The sequence below is a fragment of the Hakea prostrata genome, chromosome 9 (genome assembly GCF_041222555.1).
Source record: "Hakea prostrata isolate BN-2017 chromosome 9, UWA_Hpros_2, whole genome shotgun sequence".
NCBI classification, from domain to species: domain Eukaryota; kingdom Viridiplantae; phylum Streptophyta; class Magnoliopsida; order Proteales; family Proteaceae; genus Hakea; species Hakea prostrata.
The window spans coordinates 42357449-42378034 of NC_142608.1; the positions used below are offsets into that span (position 1 = coordinate 42357449).

Here is a 20586-nt window from a genome sequence, read left to right on the forward strand (position 1 = left end):
AAGATTTCAAATCTCTAGATTCATGAATCTGAGAATTATACCCGTTTGGTTGTAAAAATCTATAGATTCATGAAATCTAGAGATTCACCTTTTTACACTAAAAACGTGAATCTGTAGATTTATGGGTAAGGAGTGAAATCCAGAGATTTCAAAAAAGCTATACATTTGCACGTTAACAAAAATCACGTCGATCAAATAGTTTTTTAGGATGAATCCACAGATTTCATTCTACAACCAAACACCTAATTTTATAAATTATAACTCCATAGATTTGAAATCTCTAGATATTTGAAATCTCCAGACTCATGTAACCAAACAGGCCCTTAAACACTATATTATATTATAATCTTATATGGAATTTGATTAAGATTTTGAGAAAAACCCGAAGTTACTCCAACAATTGGCATCCGAGCCAGTTTCTATAATAATTAAAGTTTCTATAATATGAACGTGTCGATCTTAGCGGAAGTAAATTTGAATCCACGTCCTCGAAATCGTCACCAATTAATTTCCACAATCACGCGGAAAGAAAATAGATTCCACAACCCAAATGCCGTGTGGATGAATAGTATAAGATCAAGATCCAAAACAAGGAGAGACAATCCTCAAAGGCTTCCTCCTGCGTTTCTTGGAGTGAGAGAGAAAGAATGAAAGCCGTTTTTAGAAAATTCACTAATGCCGTAATGCAATTCACACTCAAGTGACGCGGTAGTTCCCAAAATATATAACCGCCCAAAAGTGAGTTTACAGTTTCGCTCTTGGGCATATTATTATTAATAAATGCCAACAATATCAATGAATTGACAGCACTAAAACTAAAGGAAGTGAGAAAACCGACTATAAATTTCCCAACCCAGTCTTGGGTTTTCAGAGCGTATCAGCTATGGCAGCCAGGCCAGTCAGTTTGGGAGGATCTCTAGCTGTGCCAAACGTTCAGGAGCTGATTAAGGAGCCCATCAACACTATCCCACCTCGCTATATCCATCCTGATCTAGATTCTCCAATCGTATATGATGCTGCTTCTCTCCCTGCAGTTCCTGTGATTGACTTGCAGCTGCTAATCTCAGGAGAATCAATGGACTCAGAACTGGCGAGACTACACTCTGCTTGCCAAGATTGGGGTTTCTTCCAAGTAAGTGATTACTTTATCTCCGTATCTTCACCAAAAAAGATAACTGTCTTCGTATCTCTATGATTCATATGAGAGTTTTGGGAACTTTCAAGTAGGGTATCCTTCTACTTCATTCATGAAGCGATATGATTTTGTTCTCCTATGACGTAGAAATAGAACACAAACAAAGCATCTGATAAAATCACCAGTTGTTCGACACTTTTTGAAAGAACTGCATAACCAAAGTGTGCTTGTTTATTCCTGACGAAACACAAACCGGAATAATTGAAGGGAAATATTAAACCTAAGAATAAAGGTGTACCCTGTGTAGGGAGTCTAGGGACATCATGAATGATCGGAACAACATGTGACTGAAATAATTGATGGTGTGACCAGTGGTGAGTGGATTCTTTGATTTATTTAAACATTCAAAAATAATTCTATGATTTTATATTACTTAGTTACATTTTATATTAAATTATATTGTTATTCTTAATTAGAAAAAATTGAAAAAATTACATGATTATCTGTTTTTAGGTTTTTCCTTACAAAAATAGCCATTCAATGTTGCACTTTACAAAACTAGTTAAAATTGAGTTTACAATTATAAAACTAGTCAAAGTAGTGTTTTTTCAAATCTTTGGACATTTTTATCCATAAAATTGACCATATCAGCATAGGGATAAAAATGTTCAAAGGGTATAAAAAAATAATGACTTTCCCCTTTCAGACAAAATAGTGATTTTCTCGCTCGATGTGATTAATTTTAGGGGTAAAAAATATCCAAAGATGTGAAAAATCAATATTTTGGCTAGTTTTGAAGTGCAAAATCAGTTTCTAATTTTGTAAAAGTGAAACATTGAGTGGCTATTTTTGTAAGAAAAAAAAACCTAAAAGCAGCTAATCACATAATTTTTCCAAAAAAAAAATTCAAATTAAACATTTTTTTTCTAATAAAAATAAAGAGAGAAAAGAAAATAATAATGTCATTTTCTTCTCTTACCTTGCAAAAGGAAAAGGAAAATGCGTCTTTCAAACCTAAAACTGTGATCTAAAATATAAGATAATAAAAAAATAATAATTCCTTTTTCTTAGGTTTTATTTACTTATTTTCCAATATGGTGATATTTTTTATTTTTTTATTTATTTTTAAATTTTGACGTTATTAATTTTAGGAAGTTGTTACTTCAATAGGATTTTATTAATTTACTTTTTGATTGAATGTTATCAATTTTAGGAAATTCCTATACAATTTTTTTTTCCCTTTTTTTGGGGTATCCATAATCATAAGAATACATGTGTGAAATTGGTATTTCATATAGATTTTTCTTATTGGTGATAATATTGTTTTTTTATTTCTTAATTCTAGAAGAACAAAATAGACATTAAACATTGAAAATAATAACAGTCTCTTAACACCATTAGAATTGAGGGGGGCAACAGTAATTTTATAACGATGGCCCCTTTAGTAATTAAGCTATAGTATAGGAGCCAATAACCATAAATCTTTTTATTTGAAAGGAATTTGTGAAAAGCAAAGTCTCTTGGAGATTGAAATCCATTAAATACATCATCGTTTTGAACTACTTTCTAATGCCCATGAGGGCAACCTGTTGATTCATAATTATGGTCAGACCAAAAGCAAGTTAAGATCCACTCCAGTGGGCCTTTTGGTGGTACATGCAGGGGTAGAGTCAGGATTGAACATTGGGGGCGGGGGAATAATGAGAGTCTGGACTCTGGATCACCTCCCAGTTGAGCGAACACTAATGGCTTTGGAATGCAGATTGTGTGGGGCCCATATGAGACCTACTGCAAGGTCCCACTTCTGAATTATTTTATCATATTCATACGTTGGGTCCACACTAAAAATATAGGCAAATTATTAAGAGGACTAAAATATAGGTAGCACAATTATAGGTAAATTATTAAAAATATATTGGAATAAACCATAGGGCTAAGGGGGAAAATAGCACTACAATTAAGTAAAAGAAAGAATTATTGAAAAGATAAGATAGACAAAGAATGACACAATAAAGGCAAAAAAAAAAATCCTAATATGCAAGTGTCACAAGTGAAAAACAATATATAACATTGATGAATGAAATAAATTAACAGAGAATCTACTCAAACGAGAGAAAAAACAAAGAAAAAAATGTATGGGAGAGATTGTTGGAGAAAAGTTAGGTTTAGAATCCATTAATTAAATATGAAAAACAGTCCATTTCCATGATTAAGTAGAAAAAAATTCAATGGTTATGATTAGAAATGGTAAAATCAATTGTTGAAATTCCAAATGTCCAACTAGTAAAACTTAAAATTGAAATTGTTATTGGGAGGTGATGCGTCCAAAATCTGCTCAGCCCTTGGATCTCCACGTGATGTCCTGCAAAACGAAAGCGTCAGATGTGGCCCGACCGCTGGGGTCGGGAGTCCACCTCCGAAGGCTAAGTCAGTTGATGAACTTAATCACAAACGGCTCTGCTAGAAGCACAGAGCTAAGGAATGAAGAACTGGGAAAGGTGATCCAGATAGCAGATCGCTGATAGTTTAGGTCTATCAGTATGTATATGAACCTGAGTCTCAGATAGTATTCTTTTTGATCGATTGATCCGTCCCTCACCTTGTATGGTAGTGAGGTTTATATAGAGTGTACCTTCGAATCTCCTTCGTTGGATGCACTTGAGCCTTCTTCGGGTAGTCGTTGGATCTTATTAGTTAGATCCGTTGAGCGATAGACTTCTACTAGTTTGGGCTAGTAGAGGACTCCTGAGATAACCTCTAGGTTATGCGATGGTTATCCCTTCGATAATGATTATCCGCAGCCGTCGTTTGAGTCCGCCATCATCGTGGTGATTACCCTAATCCATAAGTAAGATTAGGGCACGCTTGCAGCCGAATAAGCTTTCTTCTTCAGCAAGCCATCTTCCGGATCCGGTTCGCTCGGGAGCGATTCGGTTTTCTCCGTCTCGACCGGGGTCGAAGGTCGGACCAGGTATGAACCCGGTCTGATCATAAACTCTCCATATCATGAGCCCCCCAGACCAAGCGTTCGATCGATCCCGAGGGCTTGGTTTTTAATCGGGTTCGTCGTCGGGTGATGATCTCTGCGTGCTTCATTAAATGTCATATCACATTTAATGCGGTGGTCACTTTTCCTCGAGCGTTGTGAGTGTAAGGCCACATATCTCGTTGCGTTGATCTGTCGTGGCTCACGTCATCCAAGCGACGGTTTCCGAACGCCTATTTCGGATTCGTGAGTTCAAACTTTCAAAACGTCTTTCAATCTTGATCGTTGATTTTGAATCAATCTCGATCGTTCAGATTCCCGAACACTCGTGCGGGAGTTTTAAAAGCAGTTCGTTGTCTTCGTAGGTTTCATTCTTCCTGTCTGGAATTTGAACCTTTGTTGTTCGCCTCGCGCCTTCCTGCTCTCAAGCTTCCGTCTCCTCGAATCAGTAAGTTTATTGGTCTTTTTCTTTTTGTAGTTTACTGAAACGAGTAATGGCGGACGATAGGGCTTCTTTAGTACCCCATGTTGGTAATAGCAGTGATGCTTTTGCTTCTCCTGCTCCCGAACAGTCGGATAGTGATAACAAAACCCTAACTGTCCTCTAGCAGGAGTTCGCTGAAGTTTCTCAAAAGGTTTTGAAAGAAAAACCGAAACTTCTCCTATCCTTCTCGAGTCTGGATCTTCCAAGATTGTCGAGTCTTCTAGGCAGCCTCAAACCTCCGAGTCCAATGGTGGACCTGGCTCTGTTCCCTCCATTTACAATGAGGAAACCCTTCTTTCAGCTGTCCAAGATTTTGATCTTCCTTCTTCATATCGGGTTAGGGCTCCCACACCACGATGAGAGGGTTGATTCATCCCTTTCGGGTGAATTTTCTCTGTATATAGATGCACTGGAAAGCGGGGTTCGCTTTCCCTTTTTTAATCCTTTGTTCTCCGCAGTTTTGAATCACTGGAACATTTGTCCCGGAATGCTCCTCCCCAATAGCTGGCGTCTCATCGTCGGCTTCTTGGGTTTGTGTTTTGAGCTTGGCATTACGCCATCTCTTTCTCTTTTTGTACATTTTCATGTTCTTTCTATCTCCCATCCTCCCGGATGGGTTTTTCTTTCCAAACGCAATAAGGTTGAACTTGATTGGAGGGGCAGCATCCTTGTCAAAGGAACTTGCCCTTCTAACCACAAAAGATGGCGCGAACGATACTTTTTCTGTCGAGCGCCTCCATCAGATCTTAACTTCCCAACCACCTGGAGGAGGTTTACTTCTTCGTCCGAGAGTAACCGGGGCCTTCCCTTGTCCAGAGAAGACGAGGCGGCCATCAGGAAGATCAAATCCATTCCGTGGTATCAAGAGATACATGGATATGAAGTGGAGTATAACTCCATCCTTCAGTATTGGGGCTTGGCTCATTGTGAGCTTCTAACCATCATCCTTTGATTTGACTGAAGTGATATGTTTTGAATTCTGACTCTTGTCCTTCTTCTTTGTAGTGCCTCCCGGAATGAACCCCGAAAGCCTCATGGTGAAGGCCGCTAGGGCCGTTGTGACAGCCGAGCAACGATCGCCCAGGGTCTTGACCGTAGATCAAGAGGCTTCTCTTCCCTCTCCCGACCCCTCTTATAGGGGTATCAGGAATATCAGGCCTGTAGCTGATGCTTCGGGTAACGGGAAGAAACCAATGGTGGAGAGGTCTAATGTCTCTTCCTCCGCCCGAACCAAGAGGAGGCATGACACAATTGATGCTCCCTCCAATAAAAAATCCAAAGCTTCGACGGATGGTGAGGAGGTCTTCACCCCCGAGTGGACCCTGAAGATGACCGACAAGGTTACTCGGGATCCCGAGAAAGCTGCAGAATGGAGCTCCCTCATTCTTGCTCCTTCTGATCGCCAGGAGTTTGAAGCCCTGGATGACACCTCCCTTGTTAGTCAATCTACAAGGTACCGGTCTTCTTGCTTACTTATGTTTTCATAATTTCTTATGACTTCTTATGATATCTTCCGCCTTCCCAGGAATGCTGTGTTGAGCTTTTATCAACACATGGAAGCATTGAGCCGGGTTGGTCGCACCAGCTCCTTGCTGCAAACTTGTGAAGAGAAATTGGCCAAGGCCAATTCCGAAATAGACCAGGCCGACCGCAGCTACCGTGGAGCTGCAGAAAAAGCATGAGGAAGAAGTGATCTCCCTCAAGGAAGCCCTCGAAGCTTCGAAAATTCGTGTCACTGCTGCCGAGCGCGAGGCTAGGAAGCAAAAGGCAGCTGCCACGTTGTTTGGTGATAGCCTTGAAATCAAAAGTAGGGAGCTCGAAGAACATCTGAAGTTGGCGATCCCTAGCAAGCCTGAGCATATAAAGCCAGAGCTTCGGAAGGAGGCATTCGGAAATACCTGAACAGCGTACCTTTCTCCGAGTTGCTAGGTCTCTACAACATTCAAGCTTATCGCATGGGACAGAACGACGTTTGGGAGCGAATCCTTGGATCGATCCCTGACTTCGACACTGCTCCTTTTCGCGAGGTATGCCACCAAGAGGTCTTCGGGAAAGTTGGTATGGATCTCCCGGATTGGGCCCAGGGAGAAGATGATCCTTTTCCAGCTGACCCTCAATATGAGGCATACCTAAATGACGAGCCGGCACTTCCAGAGGAGAAATCACAAGCCGAGTCTCAAGTTGTTGTTGTAGAGGATTCAGCCGATGCCACTCTTGAGGAAGGCTCTTCTCATGGTCCTGAGAAAAGTCCTCCCGACCAAGGTCCCTCGGGCAACAAAGAAGAAAAGGCTTAGGGAGTTGTCATTTTGTAAAGATTTACCCTCAATTTATTGAATAGACATTTCTTTTTTCATGTTGGCCTCTAAGTTTCCCCGTCTCCTGCCGGAATCTTGCCTTGAATATCAAAGTATTAATGATAAAACTTATCACTTAACTTTTCATTCCTCGCCGAATAATAATCTTGTAGAAATATTGTGAAGATGCGTTTCGGGAAGATGCATTAATCTTCCCCACTACTTCATTTATTGCAAAGTCCGCACGTTTCCCTTCTGCGAAGTTCAAACGTTTTCCTGCTTTTGTATACCATTCACTGTTTCCAATGAATCGAAAATACATCCGTTATTTTAATGGCGGTGCGACGATTGGAGGTATCTCTGCATCAGGTGCTCGCTTCCACATGTTTCCATGTGGCATCCCTTCGACCGTTGATCTTGCTTTTTGCGGATTTCGAAGCGTCATTTTGATCTAGGTCATCGGTTGTCCTTAGCCTTCAACCGTCGTCTTATACCTGAGGCTATTTAAAGCCTTCGTGGGTACTCTCCATCTATCCTGACTTCTGCAAGTTAGATTTGCTAAAGTGCCAAAGCGACCTTTCGTCCTTCGGCCTGCTTCCGTATTCCTCGTACTCCAACAACAGCTCTATCAACTTCTGAACAAGTGAGTTTTTTGATTATTCATCTCTTTCCCCACTTCCCCCTTGAGTAAACAGCACAGTAGTTACACTTGGGGTTTAGTTTGTGGGTTTGTCGGAAGCTTTAGAAAACTAGGGTTTCCCCGCTGTTGCTGTCATTTATTTCTGTACTGATACGGCTGGTTTTTTTGTTGTTTTGCATAGTGGCTCCCAAGATCAACCCGAACTTTATCAGAGCAAAATCTTGCAAGAAAATCGTTCCGTCGGTGGTGGTTGGGGCCAGTGCGGTGGTTTCAGCTAGTGAATCCTCCAAGCGTAAGGCGGCTCGGGCGGTGAATCTTCAAGTCGATTCCCGCAGTTTCTATTGATGCCGTCCCTGCGCCTTCTTTGCCCGAAGTGATCGCTCGTCTTTCCCAGGAAGATCTTGATCACTCCGTTGCCGATGGTGCTGCTGGTGAGCCTGTTGGTGCACCCATCGAAGGAGACTCTTCGGGCATCTGAGGCAACTATGTTGGCGTCTGATGAAGGTGTGGTCCCAGCAGGTGCTGCTCCTATTTCTAACTCTAGTGCTTGTTTGGCATCCTCGTCCTCTCCTTCTGAGTTGGAGGATTTTGCCACTAGGAAGCGCAGTCGGGTGACAAGTGATGAAGCTCATCCTTCTCTTGGTGTAGTTCATCCTTCTCATCCTTCGCCTGAATTAGTGTCAAACGAGTTTGACAGAGTGTTGGAATGGTGTCTTGCCGCTCGAATGACTTCCGAGAGCGCAGCTTCTTTCCAAACTTCCAGATGAAGTCTTTACAAAGTCACTGGTGATGTAAGTCTTTCTTCATTATCCTCTAATTTTGAAAAATTACTTTTCTGCTCCTCGCTAACTCGGAAGTTGTTTGCAGGAATCTTGTTGGTAACTTCCACAACCAAGTGGAAGCAGTTACTAGACTCAGTAGGTTGAGCAATGAGGTTTCTAGGCTTCGGAAAATCTATGAAGCTAAAGATGTTGAGATTGCTCGCCTTCGGAATCTAGCTTGGGAGGTGGCAGGAGAAAAAAATTCGATGATTGGTCGTCTTCGGTCGGACTTGGATGATGCCAGGGAGAAGATCCGGCGAATGGAGCGAACAGTTGGAAAGTCGGAGCCAAAGGATCTGAAACGTTACCCGAAAGGCAAGCTGTCGTTCCTTTGCCCGAATCCCTTCCAATCTGATGTTCGCAGAGCTGCGTCTTCAAGTATTTACACAGTAAGCCTTTTGTTGATATGCTGAATGCTTATAACTTGCAGGCGTACCGGGATGGTGAGAACGAAGTATGTGAATCAATATTAAGGAAGGATCCTCATTTTGATACGACTCCCTACAGTGCTGTTTGCCATCCTAAAGTATTTACCGGCCTGGGTATTCCTCCTCCCGACTGGACCAAGGATAAGATTGATCCTCCACCTTCCGATCCAGATATTATGCAATATCTGGAAAATTCTCCCGTTTATTCTCCGCTAGGAGAAGTCAATTATGACGAGCTTGTACTGAATGCGAGTTTGGTCGAGGACCATTCTTCTCCTGGACAAGCTGGACAAAGAGTATGAAATTGCGGAGGATTTTATGCATACCGAAATATTTTTGTAATCCTCATTTCTTCTCTTCTTTTCCTTGAATCCCCACCAATGGTTGACTCATATGTTTGTTCTAGCAAAGTCGCGTCGATCTTGTATAACTTGTTAACAGTCACCTATAATGACTTTCTTCTTTGATCGAAGATTGTATCCAGCTCTTGTAATTGTTTTGATACTGGCCTCTTTGGATCTTTTGAAGAAATAAGAAATTACTTTATCTTGAACTTTGCTAGCCACTTGAATCGTCGTTGTATTAGGTCTTAGTTGTCTGAAACAATGCCTTTACTTAAGGATTTCCGGAGAAATACAATAAGTCTGAGAAGGAACTCACTCGGGTTTTAAACCGATGCCTTTACTTAAGGATTTTCGGAGAAATACAATAAGTCTGAGAAGGAACTCACTCGGGTTTTAAACCGATGCCTTTACTTAAGGATTTCCGGAGAAATACAATAAGTCTGAGAAGGAACTCACTCGGGTTTTAAACCGATGCCTTTACTTAAGGATAATTCAAAAATTCAATAAGTCTCGAAGGAACTCACTCGGGTTTTAAACCGACGCCTTGCAAAAGGAACTCACTCGGATTTTCATCCGATGCCCCGACTTAAGAAAGTTCGAAAAATTTCCATAAGTGTTGAAGGACCCATACGAATTTTCATCCGATGCCTTATAGTTGGATCCTGTTCTTGAATGTGGTGTATGATGCCCCTCAATCAAAAGATAGTTTGTTGAAAGCCAAAAATTGCATTGATTGAGTTGAAAATGATTACATCGCGAACAAAATTGAAATCATCCTCAAGGATAAAACCTTTTGAGATGCCTAGCATTCCACGAACGATCCAACTCTTTTTGGGAATCGATGTTCTTCATCCTGTAAGCTCCTGAACCGACCGGTTTCACAACCATATAAGGTCCTTCCCAGGAAGGGTCCAACTTTCTTTGGTGACGCGGGTCGGAAGCTAGGGTGTTTCTCAACACCAAATCTCCGGCTAAGTACCGACGATTCTTCACTCGAGTATTATAATGAGACGCTATCCTTCTTTGATAATGTTGAGTTCTTGCTATTGCCTTGGCCCGAACTTCGTCCAACAAATCAAGATTATCAAGCAGTCCTTGTTCATTTGTTTTTTCCTCGAACTCACGATCCCGTAATGTCCCCGCCATTATCTCCACTGGTGCCAATGCTTTGGATCCATTTGCCAACCTGAATGGAGTTTCTCCTGTAGGTGTTTGAACCGTAGTTCTATAAGCCCATAGTACATTATGTAGTTCTTCGACCCAAGAAGCTTTGTCAGCTTCGAGTCTTCTTTTTATTTCTTCCAGTAGCGTTCGGTTAGTAACCTCTACCTGGCCATTGCTTTGGGGGTATGCCACTGAGGACATACGATGCTCGATCATATATGTTCCACAGAATAGTTCAAATTGTGGACAGTCGAACTGAGTACCATGGTCAGTGACAATAATCTTTGGAATTCCAAAGCGATATATGATTGATTCAAGCACAAATTTCTCCACTTTTTCTCGGTAATTGTCGCCGATTGCACGGCTTCTACCCATTTTGTGAAGTAATCAATTGCTACTATCGATATTCCCGTCCGCTTTGATGCCTTGGTGAATTTGCCCATGATATCAATTCCCCACATTGCAAAGGGAATGGGATTTAGAATTGAAGTCATAGTTTCCGCCGGGCGCTTCGACATCTTGTAGCATGAATTTGACAAGTTACTACATCGACGAACTTAGTCCATAGCAGCCTCTTGGACCTTAGGCCAATATAACCCAAGTCTTAGAATTTTGTGGGCCGGGGCTCGGCCACCCATGTGAGCTCCACAAATTCCTTCATGAACTTCAGCCAAAGCTGATTTTGCTCCTTCGGGCCTATACATCTCATAAGGGGTCCAGCATAAGATCTTTTGTATAGTCTCCCATTCTGAATGACAAATCTAGCTGATCGAATCTTGATCAACCTTGCCTCTACTGGATCCTCGGGTAATTTGTCATCCCTTAGATACTCGATTATTGGATCCATCCAAAGAACGTTCGCTTCAATATAAGAAATTTCTTTCTCATGATAACTTGGAAAAGTTATCTCTTCAATGTAGACCGAAGGGTCTAGATTCTTTTCCTTGGCATTGGCTAGTCGGGATAGCTCATCTGCCACTGAATTTTCATTCCTCGAAATCTGAGATATCTTCAAATTCCGAAATTGGTTTTGAAATGCCTGCACTATCTCCCGATATTTTTGCAAGCGTGGTTCTTTAATGCCACACTCCCCCTGGACTTGGTTGACTATAAGCCGAGAGTCACTATAAATAGTAACATCTGCAATAGCTAATGCTTTTGACAACCGAAGTCCTGCTATCAGGGCCTCATATTCCGCTTCGTTATTACTTGCATCAAATGCGAATCTCAAAGCATACCGAATAATAAATCCTGCTGGACTTTTTAATAGAATTCCAACGCCTGCTCCATCTTTATTACTCGAACCATCCACATATACCTCCCAAGTGGTTGGTATAATGGGATCCTCAATGGTGGGCTCCACTGGTGCAGTAGTTTCTACTACAAAGTCGGCTAATGCCCGAGCTTTGATTGCAGTTACGGGCTTAAAGCTCACTTGGAACTCACTCGAGCTCAACCGACCAGGACACCATTCTTCCGGACAAATCAGGTTTGTTAAGAACTTTACTAAGAGGAAAAGTTGTAAATACCTCAATTGGATGAGCTCGAAAATATGGCCTTAGCTTCCTGGCGGCCATCATGAGAGCCGAGCAGCTGCTTCTCAATCTGCGAATATCTCGTCTTCGCATCTAGCAACACGTGGCTTACATAGTAAATCGGCCACTTGTTTCTTATCTTTCTCCCGAACAAGTCTTGCACCGACCGCCGAAAGGGACGTTGCTAGATATAGCTGTAATATTTCCCCCTTCTCCGGCTCCGGACAGGATCGTTGGTTGTCCAAGTGCTTCTTTTAATTCCTCGAAAGCTTTCCGACACTCTTCATCCCACTTTGCTTCCTTCTTGCTCTTCAGGTCTTTAAGTGCCTTGAAGAAAGGCAAACATTTTCTCTCGGACTTGGAGATAAATCGATTCAGAGCAACAACTCTCCCCGTCAAACATTGTACATCCCGAACGGTTTTGGGAGCCTCCATATCAATCAGAGCTTGTATTTTGGCAGGATTAGCCTCAATTTCCCTCTGTGATACCATGAAACCCAAAAATTTGCCCGAGGAAACTCCAAAGGCACATTTTTCCGGGTTTAGCTTCATTTGATGTTTCCCGCATCTTGAGAAAACCTCAGTCAAATCTGCAATATGATTTTCTTTTGTAAAGCTTTTCAGTAGCATGTCGTCAACATAAGCTTCAACATTCTTTCCAATCAGCTCTTTGAAAATCTTGTTGACGGCCCTCTGATATGTTGCTCCTGCATTCTTCAGGCCAAAAGGCATGACCTTGTAATAATAGCTCTCACGATCAGTCATGAAAGCCGTATACTTCTCATCCTCCTTATTCATAAGGATCTGATTATACCCTGAGTAGGCATCCATGAAACTTAAAGTTTCATATCCTGCAGTCGCATCTATCAAGAGGTCAATCCGAGGCAACGGGTAGCAATCTTTTGGGCAAGCTTTGTTTAGATCTGTGTAGTCTGTACACATCCTCCACTTCCCATTCGCCTTTTTCACCATCACCACGTTGGCCAACCAAGTTGGGCACTCGATTGGTTCTATGAAACCAGAATTCTTAAGTTTTTCAACTTCGCTTCGAACGGCTTCATACTTTTCAATAGAGAAATTTCTTCTTTTCTGTATCACTGGTTTCGCCTTAGGGTCTATCCAGAGTTTGTGCTCTGTAATGGCCTGATCGATCCCAGGCATGTCCTCAGCAGACCATGCGAATACATCTTTATTCTGTTGAAGAAATAACTTCAACTCATCTTTAAACTCTTCCAGCTGTTCAGACCCGATATAAGTAATCTTTTTCTCGTCTTTGGTACACAGCTGGATTTGCTCCAGTTTCTCCACTAGTTCGGGCCTTTGCATCTCTGTCTCTTCCCGATCATCTCGAACTTCTATGGGGAGGGCAGTTACCTTCCTCGGACCCTCCTTGTCTTTTAAATAGGCAATATAACACCTGCGAGAGATCTTCCGGTCGGAGGAGACTTGACCAATTCCCATATCAGTCGGGAATTTTATCTTCAGGTGTTTTGTCGAAACAATAGCACCTATCTTAGATAAAGATGGTCGCCCGAGAATCATATTATAGGCTGGTAGTTCCCGAACCACCAAAAAATTGATTCGGACAGTTGTTTCCTTAGGAAAACTTCCAATGGATAAATCCAACTGAACCGATCCTTCCGCTACTGCAGATGACCCTGCAAAGCCATATAGGTGTGTAGATGAAGGTTTCATCAAGTCCTGATCCACCTTCAATTTTTGATACACTTCGTAGGAAATTAGGTTAGCTGCAGATCCTGTATCAATCAAAACTCTATGCACTTCCCGCCGTGCAATCTCTACCTTGATGACTATAGCATCATCATGAGGTAGACATACGTCTCTTTCGTCTTCCTCGCTAAAGGTGATAGAATCTTCACCATTCAGCTTCTTCCGCTTCTGCGCCTCTCCGGCTCCAACAAATTTGGATTTTGTTTTTAGACTCCGGAATGATTCTGGCTCTGGTCCCCCGAAGATGGTAAGGATCGGTGACCGAGTAACAGCTTCAATCACCTCCTTGCCTTTCTTAGACTTCGGGGCCTCCCTCGATCATTCTGAACTAACCGAACGATCCCTCTTTGGAGCAGCCGCACGTGGCCCACGTGGCTCCTCCCTTCTCCTCGCTAACAAACGCGGACAGATGTCCCCGAGATATCAATCTCTCAATATCTCCGCCTTGAGATGACGACGAGTCATTAGTATAATGACCATAGTCCTTGTGGAATCGGCAATACTTTTCCCGATCCTGCTGCTCTCCGGGTTTCAAAAGAATTTTAGGCGGCCACTTTAAAATATTTTTTCTTTTGAGGATATTCAAAATATCAGCCCGAGGAGCATTCAATGGAGTGTACTCACTTTTACCGGGGGACCTTTGGCGCCAAGGCTGGGATTTTCCAACTCGATCGCGAACATTTTTCTTTGGCTTCTCGTCGCCAGGGAGCCTTTTGTTCCTTATTGGAGACTTTATTATCTCCTTGGCGTGCATCTAGAATCTCCATGACTTCAGCCTCGCTTCCGGCATCTCTGTACCAACTCAAGCATAAGTCGCAGGCATATCCTGTAGTAATAACTCCAGGAGTTTCCGATTAGTGAGTCCCGTGAATAGAGCGATTCGGCTACTTGTTCATCCAAGTTTTCTATCTCCATCGTCACTTTGTTGAATCTTTTCGAAAACTCTCCGATCGATTCGCTCTTTCCTTGTTTGACAGTAAACAAGGTTTCTTCCGTTTTCTTGACCTGTATCCCACTCAGGAATCGCCCTATGAATTGGCGTGCCAATTCGTCAAAGTTTACAATCCTTCCAGAGGGGAGGTTCGAAAACCACTTTTGTGCTTTGCCCGATTAGAGATGAACCAAAAACCACCATAAAATTTCATCGAAATTACCCGAACTGCCATGGTCTGTTGGTAATAGCCGATGTGAGCTGTTGGATCTCCGGAGCCATCGAATGTTGAGAAGGTAGGCAAACGGAAGTTATGGGGAAACCGATATCCCGCAATTGGCTCAAAGAAAGGAGTCTTCCGAATGACTGAGTAAATATCCTCAGTTATTCTTCCCTTAGCCAACTGCCCTAATTTCTCATTGATGTTGGCCAATTCTTGACCAATCTGGATCGGGTGATCGTCAGCAATATGATCACGACCTCGATTAACACGATCATCCCGTGCTACTCGATCATCACGAACAGCCCGTCCTTCCCGAGCATTCCTCTCGTCACGAACTGCTCGATCATCACGAACGGTTCTTCTGACAGTGGGTGAGTGAGTTGTTACCCCTGTATCCAACCTTGTATTTGAATCAGTTGTACTCTCTTGCGGTCTGTCGAACCGATCGCCTCGCCTCGGTTGATCATCGATCCTCCGAAGTCCTCGGTCTCCTTCACGGAAATTCAGATCAACATTCCGGTCTTCAACCATTCTCTGGTCACGTGGCAATGCACGTCTCCCTGAATCGCGTTGATCAGGCTCTTGTGGTAAAACCACTCGTCTGGTGAGCATGCGGAGTGCTTGGCTCACCTCCAAGAGTTGAATCTTTACCTGATCCAATTGATCTTGGATTGTATCAGGAGGAGGATTACGTCCTCCCTGGCCATTATCCACCTCGATAGGATTTTGGCTTTCCTGGGGAATATCCGGATTATTCACTCCAGGAATCTGAACACCGGAATTGCGTTGTGCAGCGGCTGCTGATCTAGTCACCATGCCTTTTCGAGTCGTTTCCCACAGACGGCGCCAAATGATGCGTCCAAAATCTGCTCAGCCCTTGGATCTCCACGTGATGTCCTGCAAAAAGAAAGCGTCAGATGTGGCCCGACCGCTGGGGTCGGGAGTCCACCTCCGAAGGCTAAGTCAGTTGATGAACTTAATCACAAACGGCTCTGCTAGAAGCACAGAGCTAAGGAATGAAGAACTGGGAAAGGTGATCTAGATAGCAGATCGCTGATAGTTTAGGTCTATTAGTATGTATATGAACCTGAGTCTCAGATAGTATTCTTTTTGATCGATTGATCCATCCCTCACCTTGTATGGTAGTGAGGTTTATATAGAGTGTACCTTCGAATCTCCTTCGTTGGATGCACTTGAGCCTTCTTCGGGTAGTCGTTGGATCTTATTAGTTAGATCCGTTGAGCGATAGACTTCTACTAGTTTGGGCTAGTAGAGGACTCCTGAGATAACCTCTAGGTTATGCGATGGTTATCCCTTCGATAATGATTATCCGCAGCCGTCAGTTTGAGTCTTCCATCATCAGGGTGATTACCCTAATCCATAAGTAAGATTAGGGCACGCTTGCAGCCGAATAAGCTTTCTTCTTCAGCAAGCCATCTTCCGGATCCGGTTTGCTCGGGAACGATTCGGTTTTCTCCGTCTTGACCGGGGTCGAGGGTCGGACCAGGTATGAACCCGGTCTGATCATAAACTCTCCATATCAGAAGTAGACATTGAAACCCTTTCAGAAGCAGCAGCCGCAACAACTAAGACGGAAAACAGAGTGGAAAAAACAACACCAGCGAAGAAGAAATGACACCAAGTAACCCTCATTCTCTCTCAGTCACTCTCTCTCACTCTTCCTGTTTCTCTATGGTGAGCAGCAGAAATCATCTAGGGTATATCTATGAACAAGAACAAGAACGAGCTCAAAGCTTTCAGGAGACTTGAAACTTGAAAAGTGAAGGGTTGTGAAGGGTCGAGTAACCGACCGTCAGCGACATGTCGCCGATTTCTCGGCGATATTATCGCTGACTTAGGGCAAAAATTATATCGCTGGAGGGTTTTGTATCGCCCTCCAGCGACTTGTCGAATAATCGCCGACATATGGTACCATGGGCAAAAGTTTATTCTGACACACCTACGCAACCAGACATTTAAGTGTTTCTTCCTTGCAGATTATTCCAGGAAACAAATGTATAGTTCAAGATTTTTTTTTGCTTATTTTTGTCTCTTGATTGATCCGAATCCTGTAGTCTTGTGGTTTGCATCAGTTGTTTCTAGGTGGGCATGGGTGACCTGTATGCTGTTACTCAAGGCCGCTAATGGTGCAGCACGTGGTACATATTTCCAATGCATACTCATTACTTTTTAAGTCTTTAAGAGTTAAAGTTATTAGTAGGAGTTTAGGTTATAAATAAGGGGGTAATACACCACAATTGATATCTAAGCTGAGTCTGTCGCGGATGACTTAAAGATCACAATTTTGAGAAGCACAGATAGGAATTGTCTTTTGTTGCACCAGCTATCACTTGTAATAGTATAAAAGTGGTAAAGGTATATTATATTGTATAAATACCTATAGACCTATTCTAAATAAAATCTCATCTGAATTAGAAACTCAACATCAAAGAAGTTCGTGATTTACTCATGCCAATTAATCACATCAAGTGGCCAATATCTCAAGTCTCAATTTTGTTAAACATACTAACTAACATTAAGGATGCAAACCTTAATGATTTTTCTGACACCATACTCCACCAGTGGCTTTTGTATTTGGCATTTAAGTCCTCTCTAGACTTTATAATGTCAAACATTATAGACCCTACTACATTATGTATTTGCTATCTTAATTAATATCAAGCTTTGTTTTAAGAAGAAGAAGAAGAAGAAAAGAATTAGAAACTCAACATGGTATTGATCTCTGTTTAGGGCAAGTGCCTTTTTTCTCATTTCTTGTTTCTGGGTTAATGGTGTTTCCGCCTGAACTTTCTCAATTGGCGAACATGGCTTCTGCCGCTGCTAATCAAGCCTCCGTTGCTGCTAATCCCGCCTCTGTCACCGCAGATCAAGCTTCTGCCGATGCTAATCCTGCCTTTGCCGCTGCTAATCCATCTTCTTTCTCTTCGTCTTCTGCGGTTGTACTGTCTTTGGTGACATTAAATTTTGGAGGTGGTTTACCTATTAAGCTTACCTCCACTAATTTTCTCATATGGAAGGCTCAGTTTCTTCCATATCCCAAAGGTTATGATTTAATTGGGTATATTGATGGATCATTTCCTTGTCCAAGATCTGATGGTGTTCTTGGCGCTGCTTCTTCCTCATAGTGGGATCTACAAGATCAGTTAATTTTGGGTTGGTTGATCTCGTCTCTTTCTGAGTCAATTCTACCTCATGTTGTTCAAGCTGCAACTTTGTCACAAGCCTAGGGTATTCTTAACCAAATCTTTGCTTCTTCTTCAAAGGCTAGGGTTCTTGATTTGAAGGATCAGTTGATTCATGTTCAAAAGGGAACGAATTCTATTTCCGATTATCTGCTTAAGATTTGCTCACTTGCAGATGCTTTGGCTGCAACGGGTTCCTCTGCTTCTAATGATGATTTGGTTTTGTCAACACTTAGATGGTTAGGCTTTGAGTTTAAAGATTTCTCGACTTCTGTTCTTCTGCGGGCAAATTTATTTTCTTTTGATGCTCTTTCGAGCCATCTCATAGCGACAGTCTTCGTCTACTTCTGTTGATCCTATTAGCACTGCTAATCTTGCGACTCAGTCTTCTCAGCTTGGTACTCAGTTTCACAACAATTCTCAGAATAGTGGTAATGCGGTTTCATCAAACAAATGTTGCAAATGGCAGAGGTGGTAACTACCGACGAGGCCGGAATATGAGAGGTGGTAGATCTCAAAATGGTTCTTGGAATAATCGGTCTAGGAACTTTTCTGATCGCAATAGTGACTATTTCTGCTGAGTCTTGATCCACTGAGGCTTCTCCCTCTTTTTTGCATGAGTATAGAATTTTTGATCGCAATAGTGACTCTATTTCTGCTGAGTCTTGAACTTTTCTGATCACAATAGTGACTCTATTTCTGCTGTGAGTTCTGAGAAGAGTTTTGTTCTTATTGGTGTGTTGTGTGTGCCTTATGTCAAATGTAATTTGCTGTCAAATCTCTCGGTTTGCAAAGGATAATTGTGCTTATTTTAAAATTTTTTTTCTCATTACTTTCATGTTAAGGATCTACAGACTCGAGTATTGTTGAAGGTGATGTGTACTAATGGGCTCTACACTGTCTCATTTTCTGTTGCTTCTGTTTTTTCAAAGCAAAGTTTGAGAAAGGAATAGACCATAGGAAATAACTTCTTGTTCCTCTGACCATGACTAAAATTTGCTGCAGCTGATAAACCATGGAGTCAGCTCTTCACTAGTGGAGAAGACAAAATTGGAGATTCAGGAGTTCTTCAAGCTACCGATTGAAGAGAAAAAAACGTTCTGGCAGCAACCAGGAGATTTGGAGGGCTATGGACAGGCCTTTGTCGTATCTGAGGAGCAGAAACTTGACTGGGCAGACATGTTCTACGTGGTAGCCCAACCAAAATACCTCCGGAAGCCCCATTTATTTCAAAAACTCCCGCTTCCTTTCAGGTTAGTTATCTATCCCCTCTAATTGCGATGAATTTCAGTAGGTTTCACAAATGATTATCTGCCTATTTATATGCTAAACGCCTCCTCAAGCAGAGACACATTGGATGATTATTCGTTGGAGCTGAAAAACCTGGCAATGTTAATATTAGAACAGATGGGGAAGGCCTTGAAGATGGAGACTGGTGAGATAACAGAGTTATTTGATGATGGGATGCAGGGACTTCGGATGAATTACTATCCTCCATGTCCTCAACCAGAGCAAGTAATTGGCATTTCACCGCATTCGGATGGCGTGGGTATCACTATTCTCCTTCAACTGAACGAAATGGAAGGGCTTCAGATAAGAAAAGATGGGAACTGGATTACAGTTAAGCCTCTTCCTGGTTCCTTTATAGTCAACATTGGAGACATCATGGAGGTAAAAGTTACATAAATACTAATTTCTGATCCTCTTGGTAGTCTTCAGCCATTCACATGAATGATTTCAGGTTTGTTTCTTATTACAGATTGTGAGCAATGGGACATACCGAAGCATTGAGCACAGGGCAACAGTGAACTCAGAGAAAGAGCGGCTCTCCATGGCAGCATTCTACAGCCCAAATCATGCTAAAGAAATGGGTCCTGCAAGAAGCTTGATTGGTCCTAGTAGACCAGCATTGTTTAGAACAATAGGCGTTGCAGATTTCTTCAAGGAACTCTTTTCTCGGAAGCTTGATGGAAAAGGTATCCTTGAAGTCATGAAGATTCAAAATGGGCGAGAGATGGCATAAAAACATAAATACTAAGTAAATTGTTAGATGCTAATAAGTATCTAGTAAATAAAGGAGAAAACTTGTTTAGGAGATTTTATTGCCCAGTTCCACACCTCGTGTGAAAGGTGGAAATCCCAATCCTGTGATGTTTCTCCACCTGTTCTCGTCACCTTTTCTGTGATAGCAGGGTTGGAGCTCCTCATGGAGGATGCTCGTCTGTTGATAATGAATCTCGATCTAAACTTGGAAATGTGTTGTGATGTTAAATTAAAAGCTGGGGTTTGTTATGCTGAGAATTTAAGAAGAATAATGTGTTATGGACAATTTATAATAGACCTAACTAGGTCGACCAAAGAAGAACCGGACCGACCTTGACCTGGTAGACCTTGAACTCTATAATTGTTGCTAACTTCCTAGAGATTGGAATCTTATCTACCAAGAAAGTATTACTTGGATTGTAGTTGTGGAGTCTGACCTGAACTCTAAGAACAATTCAAAATACCTGACTTGATCGGAATCCTTATCCCTATCTTTAAGGAGGTTGGATATGATTCAAATTGTACACGTTGCTTTGTGCATTTGTTTTATTCGTGGTCCGACCAAGGTTTGATCGGTCCGGTTCTTCTTTGGTCGACCTAGTTAGGTCTATTATAAATTGTCCA

At 42.1% G+C, this 20586-nt stretch overlaps 1 protein-coding gene across 1 annotated transcript; it reads left to right on the forward strand.

The window, feature by feature from the left end:
* The first annotated feature begins 883 nt into the window (after positions 1-883).
* LOC149005259 (protein SRG1-like) lies at positions 884-20237 on the forward strand. Its single transcript, XM_089169202.1, has 4 exons — positions 884-1132; positions 18925-19172; positions 19266-19590; positions 19679-20237. Exons 1-4 carry the CDS (start codon positions 884-886, stop codon positions 19940-19942), a joined length of 1086 nt encoding a protein of 361 aa, XP_089025328.1. The 3' UTR covers positions 19943-20237.
* Positions 20238-20586: the final 349 nt, after the last annotated feature.